The sequence below is a fragment of the Tribolium castaneum genome, chromosome 8, assembly GCF_031307605.1.
Source record: "Tribolium castaneum strain GA2 chromosome 8, icTriCast1.1, whole genome shotgun sequence".
Lineage (NCBI taxonomy): Eukaryota > Metazoa > Arthropoda > Insecta > Coleoptera > Tenebrionidae > Tribolium > Tribolium castaneum.
Window position 1 is genome coordinate 8,850,554 of NC_087401.1, and position 16,440 is coordinate 8,866,993.

Genomic DNA, 16,440 nt, shown 5'->3' on the forward strand with positions numbered 1-16,440 from the left:
ATAGCAAAAGTCCGACTAAAATCTTTAAGTCATAAATTACAACAAACAGCTTAGTTTACAAACTGCCCAGCTAGTTTATAAACTAGTCAAACGTACAGTAACTGTATCGTATCAATAAGATTTGTGGCTGCGATTTTAGGGATGTCATTTTTTTTATCGTGACTGTACATATTTTTATTTTTCAGGAATACAAAACTCCAGAGCGTCAGTTGGTCAGGTATGCAACATCAAGTGTGCATGTTTCTTTTTCAAGAAAAATAAATCTAGCAATTATTATTACTCCAATTAGTTTTCGAGAAAAAGAGAACACTGGAAATTCATTGACAAATTTGCACGAATTTGACTTTGATGGTGTAGAAATTCTTGATGAAGAATCACATTACAAAAAAAAGACTTACTGCCGAAATGAAGAATAATTCATATCCAAAAAAATAAAAATATCTGATAAACTTAGTAAAAATTACGATTTCTTATTAAGAAAAAGTAACAAGAATAACACTAATAACATCAGAAAATTATGGTCGTTATATTTTTAACATGCTTTCTCTTGTTGTTTAAATAGTATTGTAACTAGGATTTTAATTATAACCTTTTTAACGTTAATTATATGTAATTGTAATTTCAGTGATTTGGTTATTTAGTAATAATTGTAAGTAAGTTTGTATTATTTTAGGTTACACTGTATATATAAATTACATTAGCTATTGTTTTTTTTTGAAGTGCATGAATAATTTATAACAGCTAATTTTGAGATAAAATGCGAGTTTTTATAGTTTTGAAACAGCTAATACGTTTTTTAGCCTGATGATGTTGATTATGTAAACGAAACGTTGCAACTCGTCTTTTCACTTAAAACCTTTTTGAGGAACTTGGTTTTATCGTCGTTAAATTTTGTTACTTTTTATTATTTTATTATTTATTTATTTTATTTTTATATGTTCATGTTGCTAAAAACATATTAAAACAATAATGTTTCGTCAACACTGAAACTGAAATATAAATACAATGTAAAGCTAAACTAAACAGCTTGTTTTTCAATTTCAACAATAACTAAATTTGGTTAGAAATTTGTATTTTTGTTTGTAAATATCAGGTTTTGAATTATTATTATTGTTATTTTCGATATTGGTCGCGTTCTCATTAGACCATCATCTGGCCTGCCCTCCCCCCGACACAATTAATCTCGAGCTGCTACCTGAAATTCCTCACCAAATTAATGACCCCTGAGATGAATGAAAATACTAACAAAATACACCGACAAAGACCTTCCAATCGGCCAACACCATCTAATTCCAGACTTTCATTTATCTATGATGAAAATTTCATTTGATTTCTAGACGAAAGTAATTTATTTCGGGGCTGAAGATGATTTTTTCAGCGGCTTCAAATGACCGGAAACACACCAATCACCCCAAAATTTGGCATATGTGCGGGAATTAAAACACCAAATTACTTCATACAGTTTTATTAACTCATCGGAAATTAATTAATTAACAATTGTACGTCCAATATCAAATTGGTCCAGCGCACAGTCAAAGACTGTCAACATCCAAAAACAAACGTTATCACAATTGTAAAAAATATCTAACAGTACCGGGGGCTTAAAAAAATTAAAAATCAAAACATACGACTGGATTTTTAGTGGAATAAATTAACAATTAATAAAAATAAAAAATGTCTTAAATATGCAAAAAAACAACACGGCGCCATCTGCCGACGAATAGAAAAAGAGATGCGTGCGAATGTCAGTTCTTTTCAGTGTTTACAATAAATGACGAGTGATCGCACCATTTCTGTTTTTTTGAACATAAACCTAATAACGAAGAAGCTTTAAAATCCCACAACTTTTCATTTGAAATTCATTTGATATTTTCTGAACCACAATTGGAAAAGGTGTAGTTATTTACGTTGAAGTAACATAATAAAATAAAATAAGGTAAAAAATAATAAAACATAATAGTGTGAACAAATAAAAAACAATCCAAAAGTAAATAATATAAAAATGTTTAAATAAACGTGAAAATCAGGCTGATACGAACGTAAAATCTCACAACTAATTAGATAAAAATAAAAAAAATATAGCAAAAAAACCTTTAACATAAAGGAATATGAACTTAAGATTGCTAAAAAAAATGGACGTGAACGTATGGGGATAACAAGTCTATAAAAGTATAAAAAATAATTCAGAAAAGTAAAAAAAACTAAATATAAAAGTTCAATAAAAAAATTGTAACGTATGGAAATTAACAAATTACAAATTAAGTAACAAAAAAAATGTAAAAATAATCATAAGAGAGTAAAAATAGGAAAATTAGACAAGAAGTTGAAAAAAAATGAGAAGAGTATCACAAAATGTAAATATGAAGACGTAATAAAAATGTAACAATATACAGACTGAACCAAAAGTAACGCACAAAATTCATATCTTTGTCTTAGTCATTTGTCAATAAATCTCCAAACAGGTCGGTTTTATTTATTTAAATGCTACGGTTTAACATTATAGTGACGTTTATAAATAATATCATTTGTTTTTGAGTTGTAACGTCATTGTTAATTTTTTCAAACAACTAAACTTTTTTTGCAGTTGTGGATAGTAGGTACACATCTTTTTATCATTCTGGTAATATGAAAGAAAAAAAAATTAATAAAATAAAAAAACTTTTACAATTAAACATAATAAATTATCATTTAATAAAAATAAAAATAAAAAAACACACTAAACATGCCAAAAACAAGACGCCATCTGCCGACAAAAAGAAAAAGAGATGCGTGTGAATGTCAGTTCTTTTCAGTGTTTAAAATAAATGACGAGTGATCGCACCATTTCTGTTATCATTTTTTTGAACAGAAAACTAATAACAAACTTTAAAAACCCACAACTTTTAACCTCACCTTTTCCATTCGTCATAATAATAATCATAATAGTAAATGGTATTTCAGAGATACATTTGATACTTTCGGAACCACAATTGGAAAAGGTGTAATTTTTTATGTATGCAGAAGTCACGTAGTAAAGTCAAATAAGGTAATTAAATAATAAAACATAATAGTGTGAACAAATAAAAAACAATCCAGAAGCAAATAATATAAAAATGTTTAAAGAAACGTGAAAATCAGGCTGATACGAACGTAAAATCTCACAACAACTAATTACGTAAAATTATTGCAGAAAAAACCTTTAACATAAAGAAATAAGAATTTAAGATTGTTAAAAAAATGGACGTGAACGTATGGGGATAACAAGTCTATAAAAGTATAAAAAATAATTCAGGAAAATGAAAAACTAACGATAAAAGTTAAATAAAGAAATTGTAACGTACGGAAATTAACAAATTACAAATTAAATACAAGTTAAGTAAAACAAAAGGAGGTAAAAATAATCATAAAAGAGTAACAATATGGAAATTAGGCAAGAAGTAGAAAAAAATAAGAACCTAATTATCAAACCCAAGAGTGTCACAAAATGTAAGTATAAAGACGTAATAAAAATGTAAGAATATACAAACTGAACCAAAAGTAACGCATAAAATTAATATCTTTGTCTTAGTCATTTTTTTGAGTTGTAACGTCACTATCATTTTTTAACCTACTAATTTTTTTTGCTGTTGTGGATAATACACTTCTTTGTATCTCTCTAGTAATAAGAAAGAAAACAAAATTAAAAAAATATTGACAATTAAACATAAAAGGCGTTATCTTTTTGTTCTTAATTTTGAGTAATTTTATAAGCTGTAATTACTTTTTTATAATTTCTTGTAAAATTAGTTTAAAAACATTTAATATGTTAACAAAACATAAAAAAATAACAGAAAACTAACACTTCTTATAAAACAAAGGAAGATGTGCAATCCTTTCAAGAACTTTTTTATAACTTTTTTATTATACTTTCTTCTTCTCTTGATTTTTTTGCTTTATTTTTTTGATTTTTTTCATACTTGCAATAAAGATTAAAATTCAATTAAACCTCTAAAATCTAGTTTGTTTAAGAATAAAATTGTAGGCATTTTTCCAAAGCACTCTTTGTAAAAATGCTTTTTTCTCCATTTTGATCAGCATGTAAGCTTCGATCATATCATATGATACATAGTTGTAATCAGAAATAAAAAGACTTTTGAAAAATACAAAAAGTGAATATGGGTAACGTCATTATCATTTTTTAAGCTACTAATTTTTTTTGCTGTTGTGGATAGTACACATCTTTGTACATTTCTAGTAATAAGAAAGAAAACAAAATAAAAAAAATATTGACAATTAAACATAAAAGGCGTTATCTTTTTGTTCTTAATTTTGAGTAATTTTATAAGCTGTAATTACTTTTTATAATTTCTTGTAAAATTAGTTTGAAAACATTTAATAGGTTAACAAAACATAAAAAATAACAGAAAACTAACACTTTTTATAAAACAAAGCAAGATGTGCAATCCTTTCAAGAACTTTTTTTATAACTTTTTTATTTTACTTTCTTCTTCTCTTGATTTTTTGCTTTATTTTTTTGATTTTTTTCATACTTGCAATAAAGATAAAAATTCAATTAAACCTCTAAAATCTAGTTTGTTTAAGAATAAAATTGTAGGCATTTTTCCAAAGCACTCTTTGTAAAAATGCTTTTTTCTCCATTTTGATCAGCATGTAAGCTTCGATCATATCATATGATACATAGTTGTAATCAGAAATAAAAAGACTTTTGAAAAATACAAAAAGTGAATATGGGTAACGTCATTATCATTTTTTAAGCTACTAATTTTTTTTGCTGTTGTGGATAGTACACATCTTTGTATCTTTCTAGTAATAAGAAAGAAAACAAAATAAAAAAAATATTGACAATTAAACATAAAAGGCGTTATCTTTTTGTTCCTAATTTTGAGTAATTTTATAAGCTGTAATTACTTTTTTATAATTTCTTGTAAAATTAGTTTGAAAACATTTAATATGTTAACAAAACATAAAAAAATAACAGAAAACTAACACTTCTTATAAAACAAAGGAAGATGTGCAATCCTTTCAAGAACTTTTTTTATAACTTTTTTATTATACTTTCTTCTTCTCTTGATTTTTTTGCATTATTTTTTTGATTTTTTTCATACTTTCAATAAAGATAAAAATGTGTATTGTCTAAATCAATGTGCAAATAAAAAACTAGAAATATCACAGTAGAATGTAGTGTTGTAAGTTATCAAAAAATAACATAATAGAAAAAAATATATAAAAAACAATAAATGTGTACCTACTTACCTTGGAAATTTTTTTCGACAAAAATTCAGTTTTTATCTGCTATTTAAAAAAATGAGAAGAAAAAAACAACAAAATATGAATTTAATTCTAAAAAAATTATCACATTTCTACAATACTTTATCGTTCATTAACTTACTTGTTTTCAAAACTATGTAGTTTAAACAAAATAAAGTTGGTTCCATACTTTTGTTCACCTGTTTTAATGACTTAAAGAACCGAACACTGAAAATCTTAGACGTTAGGATATAAAATTTGCAAAAAAAATACAAAACGTGGTGGAATTCTTGTAAACCCCCGGTACATTACGTTCTGGGAAGATATTTGAGCTGCTACGACATCAAAATTGTGTTAGTGGCTTTTGGCGAAAGCTTGTGCTAATATATACAGAATGATCGAGAAATAAATAAACAAACGGCACACTTTTTCCATTTCGAGTTGATAGAAGGCAATATGAATTCATTGAGAGAAAACCGTGCCGTCTCATATCGAAAATAATACTGTTAAAAATATCACAAAAAAAATTTTTGGCGCGAAAACTACTTGACTAGAAACGAAAGATTCCTTCTGAGATTCGCCTCCGGCGGCAAGGCAAGTATCCACTTTCGCATTCCGGTCAAAACGACCGAACTCATCACCAGAACAGCGCCGCCTATCGAGAACCGATTCGGTATCTCATTGAAAAATAAAACTTGCCAAATAAACGCAAACACAATATCACTACTTCGCGCAATAGCCACAGGCCCCGCCTGCTCCAACTGGAGCGCTAGCGTGAGCAAAATCTGCCCCAAAAAGCTGAAAAACGCCAAGGCTACGATCAAATACCGGTCGAGACCGCATGGGGGCACACACAGGGCCCCAATCAGAAACGTCACCAAGAGACATTGACAAAGCGCAAACGAGCCAAAATTCGTCATAATCACCGAGAAGTGGATGCCTTTGAGCGCCCGCAGCAGCACGTAGGCGTTGGCCCCGAACAGCGTAGCCGAAAAGGCGGCCACAGCCCCCCAGATCTCGGTCTTTTGCCCCGACTCCCCCAGCGAATTCACCGTATCACCGAACAAACTTGGCGGTCGCGTAATCAGCACCACACCGATCAGAGTCAAAACAACGGAGAACACGCTAAAGAGGCCGCACGGTTCCTTGAGGAACATGCGGGCGAAGATCCCGGTGAAGACAGGCACGGAGAAGACGATCACGGAGGCGTCGGCCAACGGCATGTGCCTGAAGGCGTAGAAGCTCAGCATCAGGGCGGCGGTGCCTGTGAAAGACCGCAACAGGAGCATTATGCGCTTGCCTTGCGGGAAAAGGGGCTCCTGCCGGTAGATCACTATGGGGATGGCGGGGAGCAGCACCCCGAGGTAGCGATAGGCGGCGAGGGCCATGGGGTCCACGTCCGTCATCCATTTCACAATCACAGAGCAAAGTGAGAAGAACAGAGAGCTTAAAGTGGCCAAAATCAGGCCCAAATAGGGGCACTTGCACAGCTTGCTGCGAGGGTGGATCTTGACGCCGGGCTCGGTCTCGTCGTCGACCAGTTGTTGGAGTTCGAGGTTTTCCGGCATTTTGGACTGGAATTATAATAATTTTACAATATTTTAATAATATTACAATTAATGGTACGGTCAAAACAGACAATAATATACAGGCTGGCCGTTTTTTGAGCTCCACCACGGGACAAATTTAGGCAAAATTGCGCATTTTTATGCTGAACAATTATCTGAATGTGTTATTTTTAGTTTTTGAATTATGGAGAAAAACTAAAAAAATTTTTGTCATTTTTGTTTTTATTTTTTAAGCGAAAACTAAAAAAACTTGAGGTTTTTAAGTATTTACACTCTTCAGCCATTTTTTACAAGAAATAATAATGATAATAATAATAATAATAATAATTCTGTCATTGCCTTTTCCAAGGCATTCTTGATATCAGAGTTACACTCAACTTTGGTTTTTGCTATGGAAGCCATATTTGACATTTGCAAGTCTTTTTTCCTGATTAGTAATTACAATGATGTATCACATGATATGATCGAAACTTACATGCTGATTAAAATTAAGAAAAAAGCGTTTTTTTGCAAATAGTAAAAAACGTCAAAAATGTTGTTTAACAAACTAAATTTTGCGAATTCTATTAAATATGACAATTTTCATAACTACTGTCTTGCTTTGTTTTGTGAAGAATCAAATTATAGTTTATCATGTCGTTTAGTTTTTAAGTAAGTAAGCTTGGCGGAAACGTGGACCTCCCAGAAACAAAATTCAATTAAACCTCTAAAATCTAGTTTGTTAAGAACAAAATTGTTGGCGTTTTTCCAAAGCACTCTTTGTAAAAATGCTTTTTTCTCTGTTATGATCAGCATGTAAGATTCGATTATATCATGTAATGCATAGTTGTAATCAGAAATGAAAACACTTTTCAAAAATACAAAAAGTGAATATGGCTTCCATAAGAAAAACCAAAGTAATATGTTGTAACTCCGACATCAAGAACACCTTGGAAAACACGATGACAAATTTAGATTTCTTATAAAAAAGTGCCTGAAGAACGTCCTAGTTAAAAGTGTCAAGTTCTTTTGGTTTTGGCTTGAAAAAATAAAAACGAATATTACCGTTTTTTCCGATAATTCAAAAAGTAAAAATAACACATCAAATTTTCTTTCAGATAATTGTTCAGCATAAAAATGCCCAACTTTGCCTTAATTTAACCAATGTTGTATCTCTTATAATAACTGCGATCCCCATAGTGGAGCTCGAAAAACGGACACACTGTATAGTGCTAAAGTTGCAATAATTCGCATAGATCTGAAAATTGGTAAAGATCTTAGGTACACTATTACTATTACAAATAAAATACCAAAAATCCCCACCTATCCTACGTGTGACAAAATAATATACAGGGTGTATCAGAAATATGTGTGTTAATTTTAAAACGTAATAAAACTCATAAAATACAACAACTTTTCTATATAACATTTTGCAAAATTCTTATTTATAATTTTCACTGTTTTCCTCCTTTCTTTTGTGCAAACGAGCCGGTCAGTGTTTAATAATTAGTTTGTATTTACAGCAACAATTTTCATTAATGTTTTAAATTGTTTAAATTGACCGTTTCTATCACAACTAAAATAGTTCGGCTCTATTATTTTTGTACCCATAGGCGGGTACACGTTTCAGTATATTATCTTATTCCAAATTTTAAGTAAATTTGCGAATTTTTTACAAATAGTAAAGATGTTTTATTTATTAAGCTCTGTTACCTGTTAAAATTAAGACACGTATTTCTGATACACCCTGTATTAAAGTATAAATGGATATTGTGGTGTTTAAAACACGCGCGCTTTTTTGAGCAAAACGGCGTAGTCGGAGTGCTCGAAATAAAGCAAGTATTTTAAAGACCAGTTATCCACGAATACTTCACGTTATTTTTTTATTGGCACACTTTGATTAATAATACTAACATAATAATAATGTAATGTCAGATCAGTATACCTTTCGTTGTCATAAAATTGATTGTCATTATAACAAAAAATTATTAAAACATTGCCATTTATCTTCACGTTTCTTGGGTTATTGATGTCGCCTTGGACACTTTAAAAAACGCGCGTTTTGAAAGTTGCGTGCTTTAAATAAGCAAAATAGATTACTAATAAAAAAAATTATTTAACCTTTAGGTACCGACGTCCTATTTTACTACTCACACACTCAAATACCGACCAGTGATTTGACAAAGTTGGGTAATATAATACCAAAAATTACAGGATTTTCTTGTAATTAATTACTTTTATTTTATAACAGGTTACTGAAAAAATAAAACATAATAATAATAATATGGTATTATTTTTAGTTATAACAATAATTACATGTACTTACTAACAAAAAATGCTTATATCCGATCTTCCAAAAATTAAAAACAAAACAAATTACGCACATAGTTAGGTAACACGCAGGACACAAAAACAAACAGTCAATAAAAATGAATAAGAGCAAGTAAATAAATAATACAATAACATAATAAACAAATTTTGCAATCCATTTATTTTAAGGGATGTTTTTTTTGCTTTTTGAATCTTTCTGCTGTATTTTTTTATAGCACAGTGAGCTCAGAATTGGTCAGAATTTGTGCTGTAATCTCTCTCAAAAATTTAAGGAGTAAAATCCATAACATGCAGTGGCATATTTATGTATGTGTTAAATGGGCAATAAATCTTTATTTTGATTAACAAAATACCTAGTAAATAGACGGCTTGCAATTTTTTTTTAATCAACTGATCCAATTTTTAGTTTTCGTCATAGTTGTTTTAATTCGTAAGTTCTTAAATGTTTTTGGTTAATGAGTTTTAAGAAGTTTTTAGTAGTTTCAAATCACATTATAGACAATTTACGAAGAGTAATAATGGAGAAAACCTGAAAAGTACACAATACAGAAAAATGCCTTCGAAAAAAGTCAGTGACGACGTAAGATTATAGAAAAAAGTGTAAAAAAGGTACGTTTTAAAAAAAACTACTTAAATAAAATTAGGGTGATTTTTTATTAGATATCTTAAAAAATAAAGGAGACATAAAAATCTAGTATATGTTGGAACATTAATTAAATCAATATTGTTTTTTTATTTTTTTATTAATAGTAGTCCACAATAAAATTTAACAACATATCAAAACAAACTTGATAATACCAAAAACAGTGTAATTGTTGATTCCTTTTGAAATTTTTTAACGATTACCGATTTGGTCAGCTGCAATCGGTATTATTGGTTGCATATTAAAAAAATCAGATATATCCCTCTAGTGACTCACCCTGTAGTATAGTACAAAACTAATATACTAGATCTGATATTTTGAAAGTCAGAATCAAAGTCTTTTAATACATCCTAAGAATTTTCGACTCTTTATTTTAATAACTAAATAATCAATGTTATAGAAGAAAGTGAGCTTACAATCTAAAAATACACCTGGACCTTTAATAAAAATCGATTGTCTCTAATCTGTAATGCAACATTTTTATTGACTGAAAAAGCTTGCCCTTAAAAAACATTAACTTAAGAAAGTAATGTTATATTTTACGTGATTGACAAAATTATGTATCACAGGCAAAATTCAAATACACAGTTGTAAAACAATAAATTTATAAAACATTGTTTTCTAGATTTATAAAATAAATGACCAGTTTAAAATAAAAAAATATTGAGTGTATAGTCAGATTACTTAAAATCATAAAAAATATAAGAGTACGTATTATCGGTTAGATAATAATGAAACAGTTTGATAGAATAAGCCGCATTAAGGGGGCTCCGGGTGCCAATGTACAGTACTTACTTAATCAGTCTTGTGAGGTGTTATTTATGCATTGTTACGTGGGAGGTGTTCGCTTTTGATTATTGAAGCATTTTTAACCCGGTTTTCGGGCACTGCACCAAAAATGCAGCAAAAACAACTTTGACAATTGGACTTGTCAAAGTGACACTGACAAGTGACAAGTCACACAAGCCGGATCTATACGCACCCAACAACAAATAACGAACTAAAAACTCCCCCAATGATTTTTATAGCAAAAATTAACGAAAAACAACCAAAACGCCAATCGTACGCATCCAAATCTACAATTTTTGATTAACAAATTGGAAAAATCGGCGCGACCGGAGCGCCCTCTCTTTCGATTACGTAAAAATGCGGTCTTTGCAAAACTGACCAAAATATTATTTTTATTTTTGGTTGTGGCGAACAAAATTTGCGTTGAATTTACCGGTGCGTTGTGGTTTTGTATCAGGGGGCCCCAACAGCCATGTTTAAATAAATGACCAAAGTGCGCAAAATATGAAAAATGGAAGTGTTGCGGGCCGTTTTGAACACTAATTTGGTGAAAATTCCGGTGTGTTTGACCGTCCACAACCGCTCGTATGCCAGGTGGGTGTCGAGTTGAAGAAATTCGGTGAAATACTCGCAAAAAAGGCGAGTGTGGAAAGTGAGGTTATGTGGCGTTTGGTTTTGTTGCAGGTTGGCGGAGGTCGGGCGTTTGGACGCCCCAAAAATCACCGGGAAGTACGAGACGGGCCAGTTGATCCTCCACCGGGTGTTTGGGTACCGTGGGGTGGTGCTGTTCCCGTGGCTGGCCCGTGTGTACGACCGCGATTTGCCCCAGCACCGGTCGGGGGACGTGGAGCCCAACCCGGGGGTTGGCAAGGAGGTGCGGGGGCGCACGCACACCTTTTATCAAGTTTTGATCGATCAGAGAGACTGTCCTTATATTGTAATGAAATAATTGTGGTTTGTTTGGCAAGGGGCTAAGGGGTTGCTTGCAGAGAGCTCAAACCGAAGCTGTGACCTTCTTAGGTAATCAGGACTCGTCCAGGAGCTTGTATGCCATCCCTGGACTGGATTACGTGGCGCATGAAGATATTATTCCATACACTAGTGCGGAAAAATCGCCGCTGCATCATGAGCTGTTTGATAAATTCCTGGCTTATGATCCCGATAAAGGTGACCTTAGTGGACTTGCGATAAATGCACAATGCAATTATTTTTTAACGATTTTAGCAGATTATTTTCGTAATTATTCTGTAAAAATTTGTTTTATACTTTCCTCTTCTTTGTTTTCATTTAATTTGGTCTACGGAGGACTATAACTTAGGAGACGAAACGAGTTACAAAATCGCACCCAAAAAATTAGTACAGCAGAGTAAATATGAGGGCGCTTCGAGCGTTATACCGTCTCAGCGTCAGGGCGTTTTAAATATTTTAAATCTTACAAAAGACACTAATTACTTGGAAAAAAATGACAACTGACAGCTAAAATTTTCATAAGAAATTTGAGAAAAAAAAAACTTAAAATTTGCCCTTCGTCCCGTATTTTTCAAGACGCTGCGAATACGTTTAAAGATACAAGAAAAATGTTAGGAAGAAATTTGTAGAGAATTAAATTCTCTTTAAATAAGTCCGCGAGACCATATCTTTATCGTCAACGGTTTAGGGTCCAAAGACGTTAATAGCGACAGATTTGTTTCATTTTACCGGCGACCAAGTAACCAGCGAACGCTGCGAATACGGTTGGAAATACAAAAAAAGTGTAAGGAACAAAGTTGTAGAGAATTAAATTTTCTATAAAAAAGTCCGGGACACCATATTTTTATCTTCAACGGTTTAGGTATAAATTAAATCTCCGTTACTTGACCACCGGCAAAATGAAGCAAATCGGCCGCTTGAGCGTCTTTGAACGACTTTGGGGCCTGAATGGTTGAAGATAGGGATATGGTCTCTCGGACTTTTTTGTAGGAAATTTAATTCTCTACAAGTTTCTTCCTAACATTTTTCTTGCATCTGTAACCGTATTCCCAGCGTTTTGAAAAATATGGGACAGAGTGCAAATTGGGAAAAGTTTGAATTTTTTTAAATACAGTTTACGATCAAATTTTGCATCATGTTTATGACTTACTATTGAGAATTTAATGCCCTATCGGCCTGTATTTTTTCATCTCTGAACCTTTATATGTCCAAAATTTGGTCAAAACATGCCCAGTCGTAGGCAACCAACAATACACTTACAGGTTTATATAATTCCAGATCCGCCGTTTGTGGCTCAGGAGACTCTCCGAGCCTGGCAAAACAAGAACCACCCTTGGCTAGAACTGTCCGATGTCCATAAAGAAACAACTGAAAATATTAGAGTGACTGTGATTCCATTTTATATGGGTTTTAGGGAATCCCACTCCACCTCAGTCTATTGGGTAAAACCCCTAATCATATCTATTTTGTCGTCATAGTTATTGTTTTTTAGTGGAGGTATTGTATAAGATTAGAAAATTTAGGTTCTCTCAGTGTCCAGTTGCGTGAACGTCACTGGCGTATTTTTTCCTTGTCTGGTACTTTGGAAACAGTACGTGGGCGTGGTGTAGTAGGCCAGGAACCAGCGCTTACTAGGACATTACCAGCCTTTCAATACAGTAGTCACGTCAGTCTCCAAGCGCCTAGCGGCCACATGTGGTAAGTTCATAGTTTTCAATTTTTTTTATATAAGAAGTATATTTTATATTCAAAATTACACAACTTTGTCCTAAAACTTCTAAATCTGTAACCAAATAAAAACTGACTCCCTTCCGCACTACAATATCTCTTACTAAAAAAAAACTAGTAGGCGCTATCTTTTTAACGTATATTATAATATCGTTAATGCATATAAATCAATACACAACGTTTTTGTTGCATAAGGTTTCATAAAAAAATTTCTAATACATATTGGATACTAATAAGTGACAGATAAATATGAGAGTAATTTCATAAGTAAACTATTAAAAATACTAAGTGGTAATATATTAAAAAAAAAAATCGATAAGAAAAAAATGCTACTTAACACGCTATGGTATTTACCAGCTATTTCTTAAGCCTAATATTCGAAAAGATAGACATGTGGTAATATTGCAGCAAGAGCTTTTACAGAACTAAACTCTTTTATATTTTATATCTCTTTTTTTTTAGTAAAATACAATCTCTGTCTATATTTGACTATTAAGAGTAGAAGCATTTACTTTATTCTGTCCGATTAATTGCTTTTGTTGTGCTAATTTGTCTAATTCTGTCTTTTTGTATTTTAAAATCATCAGCAACGCATTGTACTATTTAAAAACTGATCAATAGATACGATGATAGAAGTATTACTGTTGAAAATAAACATATTTGAATAAGCTTGCTTTTTACTATAAAATAGTTATTTTAGATCTCTCATTGAAAGGTTACATACATTACATTAGCTATTATTTTTTTGAAGTACATAAATAATTTATAACATAGTTTTGAAAGAAAATGCTACGTTGGTGTGTTTATAGTTTTGTAACAACTAATATGTTGATATTCAATGTAATTCTGGCGTCTTTACTAAAAACAGTTTGTACATTTGTGGACGCTTCGGCATAAAACATGCCATCATCAGCTCAAGCATTGTATGAAAGTTAACAAAATTCAAGTAACATTAAATTGTATTTTTCTTATAGAATGTTTTTTAGGGGGACTTTCAGGATGGAGCGTGAGGATGGGTACACTTTCGATTGTCGAATCCCGCCATTTTCGCTCGAGAGCAAGCCGGACATAACACCAGCAGCGCCCCCTGGAGCTCTATAGTGTCAAATATAAAATGATTTCGTAAACGAAAATGAGTGTTTATTATAAAGTGAATAACATGATGTTTTGTGGCCTACTACATCTGCGAAAACAATACAATTTATAAAACTAAATCACATTGTAAATAAATGAGAATTATCGCTGAAAACTGCCAAACCCTAGGCCCACTCCTCGCATTGTGTGTGTTGCTGTTCGCGCAACTTCGTATTGTTGTTCCATCGAACTGAACATTTCTTCCTGTTTCTTCAGAACATCGGTTGTGGAACCGGCGCCATCCGTCGCACCTTTGATCCCCATCAACCTTTTAAATTTACTAGCGACTTTACCGTCAGTGTCTTGAGCAAAAGTCGTTGTCTCCCAGACTTTTTTACTCTGTCCGTTTTTATTGTCTGTAGGATTTGTATCTTTCTTCTGCCACAGCTGTTTCCTGCGTTCGATTTGGTCGCGAAAGCGACCGGTGATTCCCGGCATGAAAAAACGATCGCCATCACTCGGATTATTCCGTTTATCTTCGTCCAACTTCAGCACCTCTGTAACCACCAATCAATGAAACACCTGGAATAGAATTGAGTCATGTGACTTACCCGCCTTGTCTGATTGGTTCTTGCGCTCGTACCGCTTCGTGTACTTCCGGGGGCGGTCGCGTGACCGCGACCGCTCGCGTCTCGGAGACCGGCTTCTCCGTCTCTCTCTGCTCAACGAGCGGCGCGATTTTCTCTCTTTCTCTCGCTCGCGTTCCCTGTCTCTGTCTCTGTCGCGATCCCGCCTACTGTATTTACTGTCTCTGTCGCGACTGCGACGGTCTTTGCGAGTGTAGCGGTCACGTGATCTCCGTTCTTTTGTTTCTGGTTTGGAGTCGTTCGATTCCTGTCAAAAATTTCGGTCTTACCTTGCGTATTTCTCATCCGTTTGATTAAGTTTGACACCTTAACCATTTCAAAGACCGGTTCTAGTGACATGCTCACGAAAACCGTCCGTTTTTTGATTAAAAAATGACTAGTACTTAAGTTATACAGTTACCTGCGTTGAATGTAAGTCAGGGGTGCCAACCCCTGGATACTCACCCCACGTGAAGTTGGCGTGGTTTCAGTACGGTCTCGACGTTGAAATGCTCTCGATACCACTTACGTCTTTACAATATATTAACAGAGTGAGTTAATATCATACGTTTACTCAAATTGTATTTGGTTACTTATAAAGTTAAATGAAAAAACAAAAAGAAAAGAAACGACTTTTGACCGAATCAAGTCAACTGTCAACCACTTCATTTGTTAAATAAGCAACCAAAGGCGCCTTGATTGGGCCTTTTGTTGTTTATTTCGCATAAATAAACAAGGCAGTTGGCAATCACTCAGTTTGAATTGAAATGTTTTTGAAACGGGAAAAATTCAGTTCCTGAAGGGTACTTTACCTCGCTCAGATCCATTTGGACTTCTTCGTAGTTGGTGTCGGTTTGGCGGCCAGAAGGGCCCTGTTTGTCCTTGGAGCTCCCACGGCAGTCCTGTTAATAAGGTCGTTGATGATCGACTAGTTTGGCAAATAATTCGTTAATAAATGTAATAAACGTCACGTATCATGTGCAGATTCCATTACTACTGCGCATTTTAATGGAATTTGCCTCAATTTTTACAGATTTTTGCGTAATTATTCGAACAAAATGGGTGTCACCCAAAAAGTAACAATTACCGTTGGCTTTTCGTCCGAAGAGTCGTCGCAATCGTCGTCACTTCCGTAACTGAGGAGAGAGTTCATGCTGTTGATGGTTTTGTAACGATTTAATCAGTTTTTTGATGTAAATAATGCAACAAACACGATAAAAACTTATTCAAAATGGCGACGTTACACCCTGAAGTTGACAGTTCTTATGAGCGAAGTTAGTCGCACTAAATAGAAAGTTTACAGGTTACTGTAATCGACTACTTTGGATTATCACTTATAGATAATACTACCGCTTTTTTCTGAAAGATTTCTATAAAACTGTCCTTACGCACTTGACACCTAGATAGCGCTGCTCATTAAAAAATAAAATGATAAAAACAATTTCAAAAATTGAATAAAATTCGCTATTTAGATAATAATGTCATAGTAATGAGCGTAATAATTTTT

At 32.8% G+C, this 16,440-nt stretch overlaps 3 protein-coding genes across 5 annotated transcripts; 1 reads left to right on the top strand and 2 right to left on the bottom strand.

The window, feature by feature from the left end:
* Window positions 1-1,449: 1,449 nt before the first annotated feature.
* Window positions 1,450-10,697, bottom strand: LOC655000 (uncharacterized protein). Of its 2 annotated transcripts, none has more exons than XM_961469.4 (2): window positions 10,543-10,697; window positions 1,450-6,800 (listed from the first exon to the last, which is right to left on the bottom strand). In XM_961469.4, exon 2 carries the CDS (start codon window positions 6,792-6,794, stop codon window positions 5,769-5,771), a length of 1,026 nt encoding a protein of 341 aa, XP_966562.1. In that variant the 5' UTR covers window positions 6,795-6,800; window positions 10,543-10,697; the 3' UTR covers window positions 1,450-5,768. The 2 variants fall into 2 exon arrangements, with proteins under 2 accessions (XP_966562.1, XP_064214345.1); XM_064358275.1 differs by lacking the exon at window positions 10,543-10,697 and adding an exon at window positions 6,866-6,978.
* A 199-nt stretch (window positions 10,698-10,896) lies between these two features.
* Window positions 10,897-14,482, top strand: POLDIP2 (Polymerase (DNA-directed), delta interacting protein 2). Its single transcript, XM_961378.4, has 6 exons — window positions 10,897-11,130; window positions 11,221-11,473; window positions 11,526-11,703; window positions 12,784-12,947; window positions 12,998-13,203; window positions 14,220-14,482. Exons 1-6 carry the CDS (start codon window positions 11,048-11,050, stop codon window positions 14,332-14,334), a joined length of 999 nt encoding a protein of 332 aa, XP_966471.1. The 5' UTR covers window positions 10,897-11,047; the 3' UTR covers window positions 14,335-14,482.
* Window positions 14,352-16,204, bottom strand: LOC654880 (uncharacterized protein). 2 transcript variants are annotated; one of them, XM_961293.4, is made up of 4 exons: window positions 16,021-16,204; window positions 15,746-15,835; window positions 14,919-15,201; window positions 14,352-14,864 (listed from the first exon to the last, which is right to left on the bottom strand). In XM_961293.4, exons 1-4 carry the CDS (start codon window positions 16,084-16,086, stop codon window positions 14,470-14,472), a joined length of 834 nt encoding a protein of 277 aa, XP_966386.1. In that variant the 5' UTR covers window positions 16,087-16,204; the 3' UTR covers window positions 14,352-14,469. The 2 variants fall into 2 exon arrangements, with proteins under 2 accessions (XP_966386.1, XP_064214346.1); XM_064358276.1 differs by having other exon boundaries at window positions 15,746-15,861; window positions 16,021-16,181.
* Window positions 16,205-16,440: the final 236 nt, after the last annotated feature.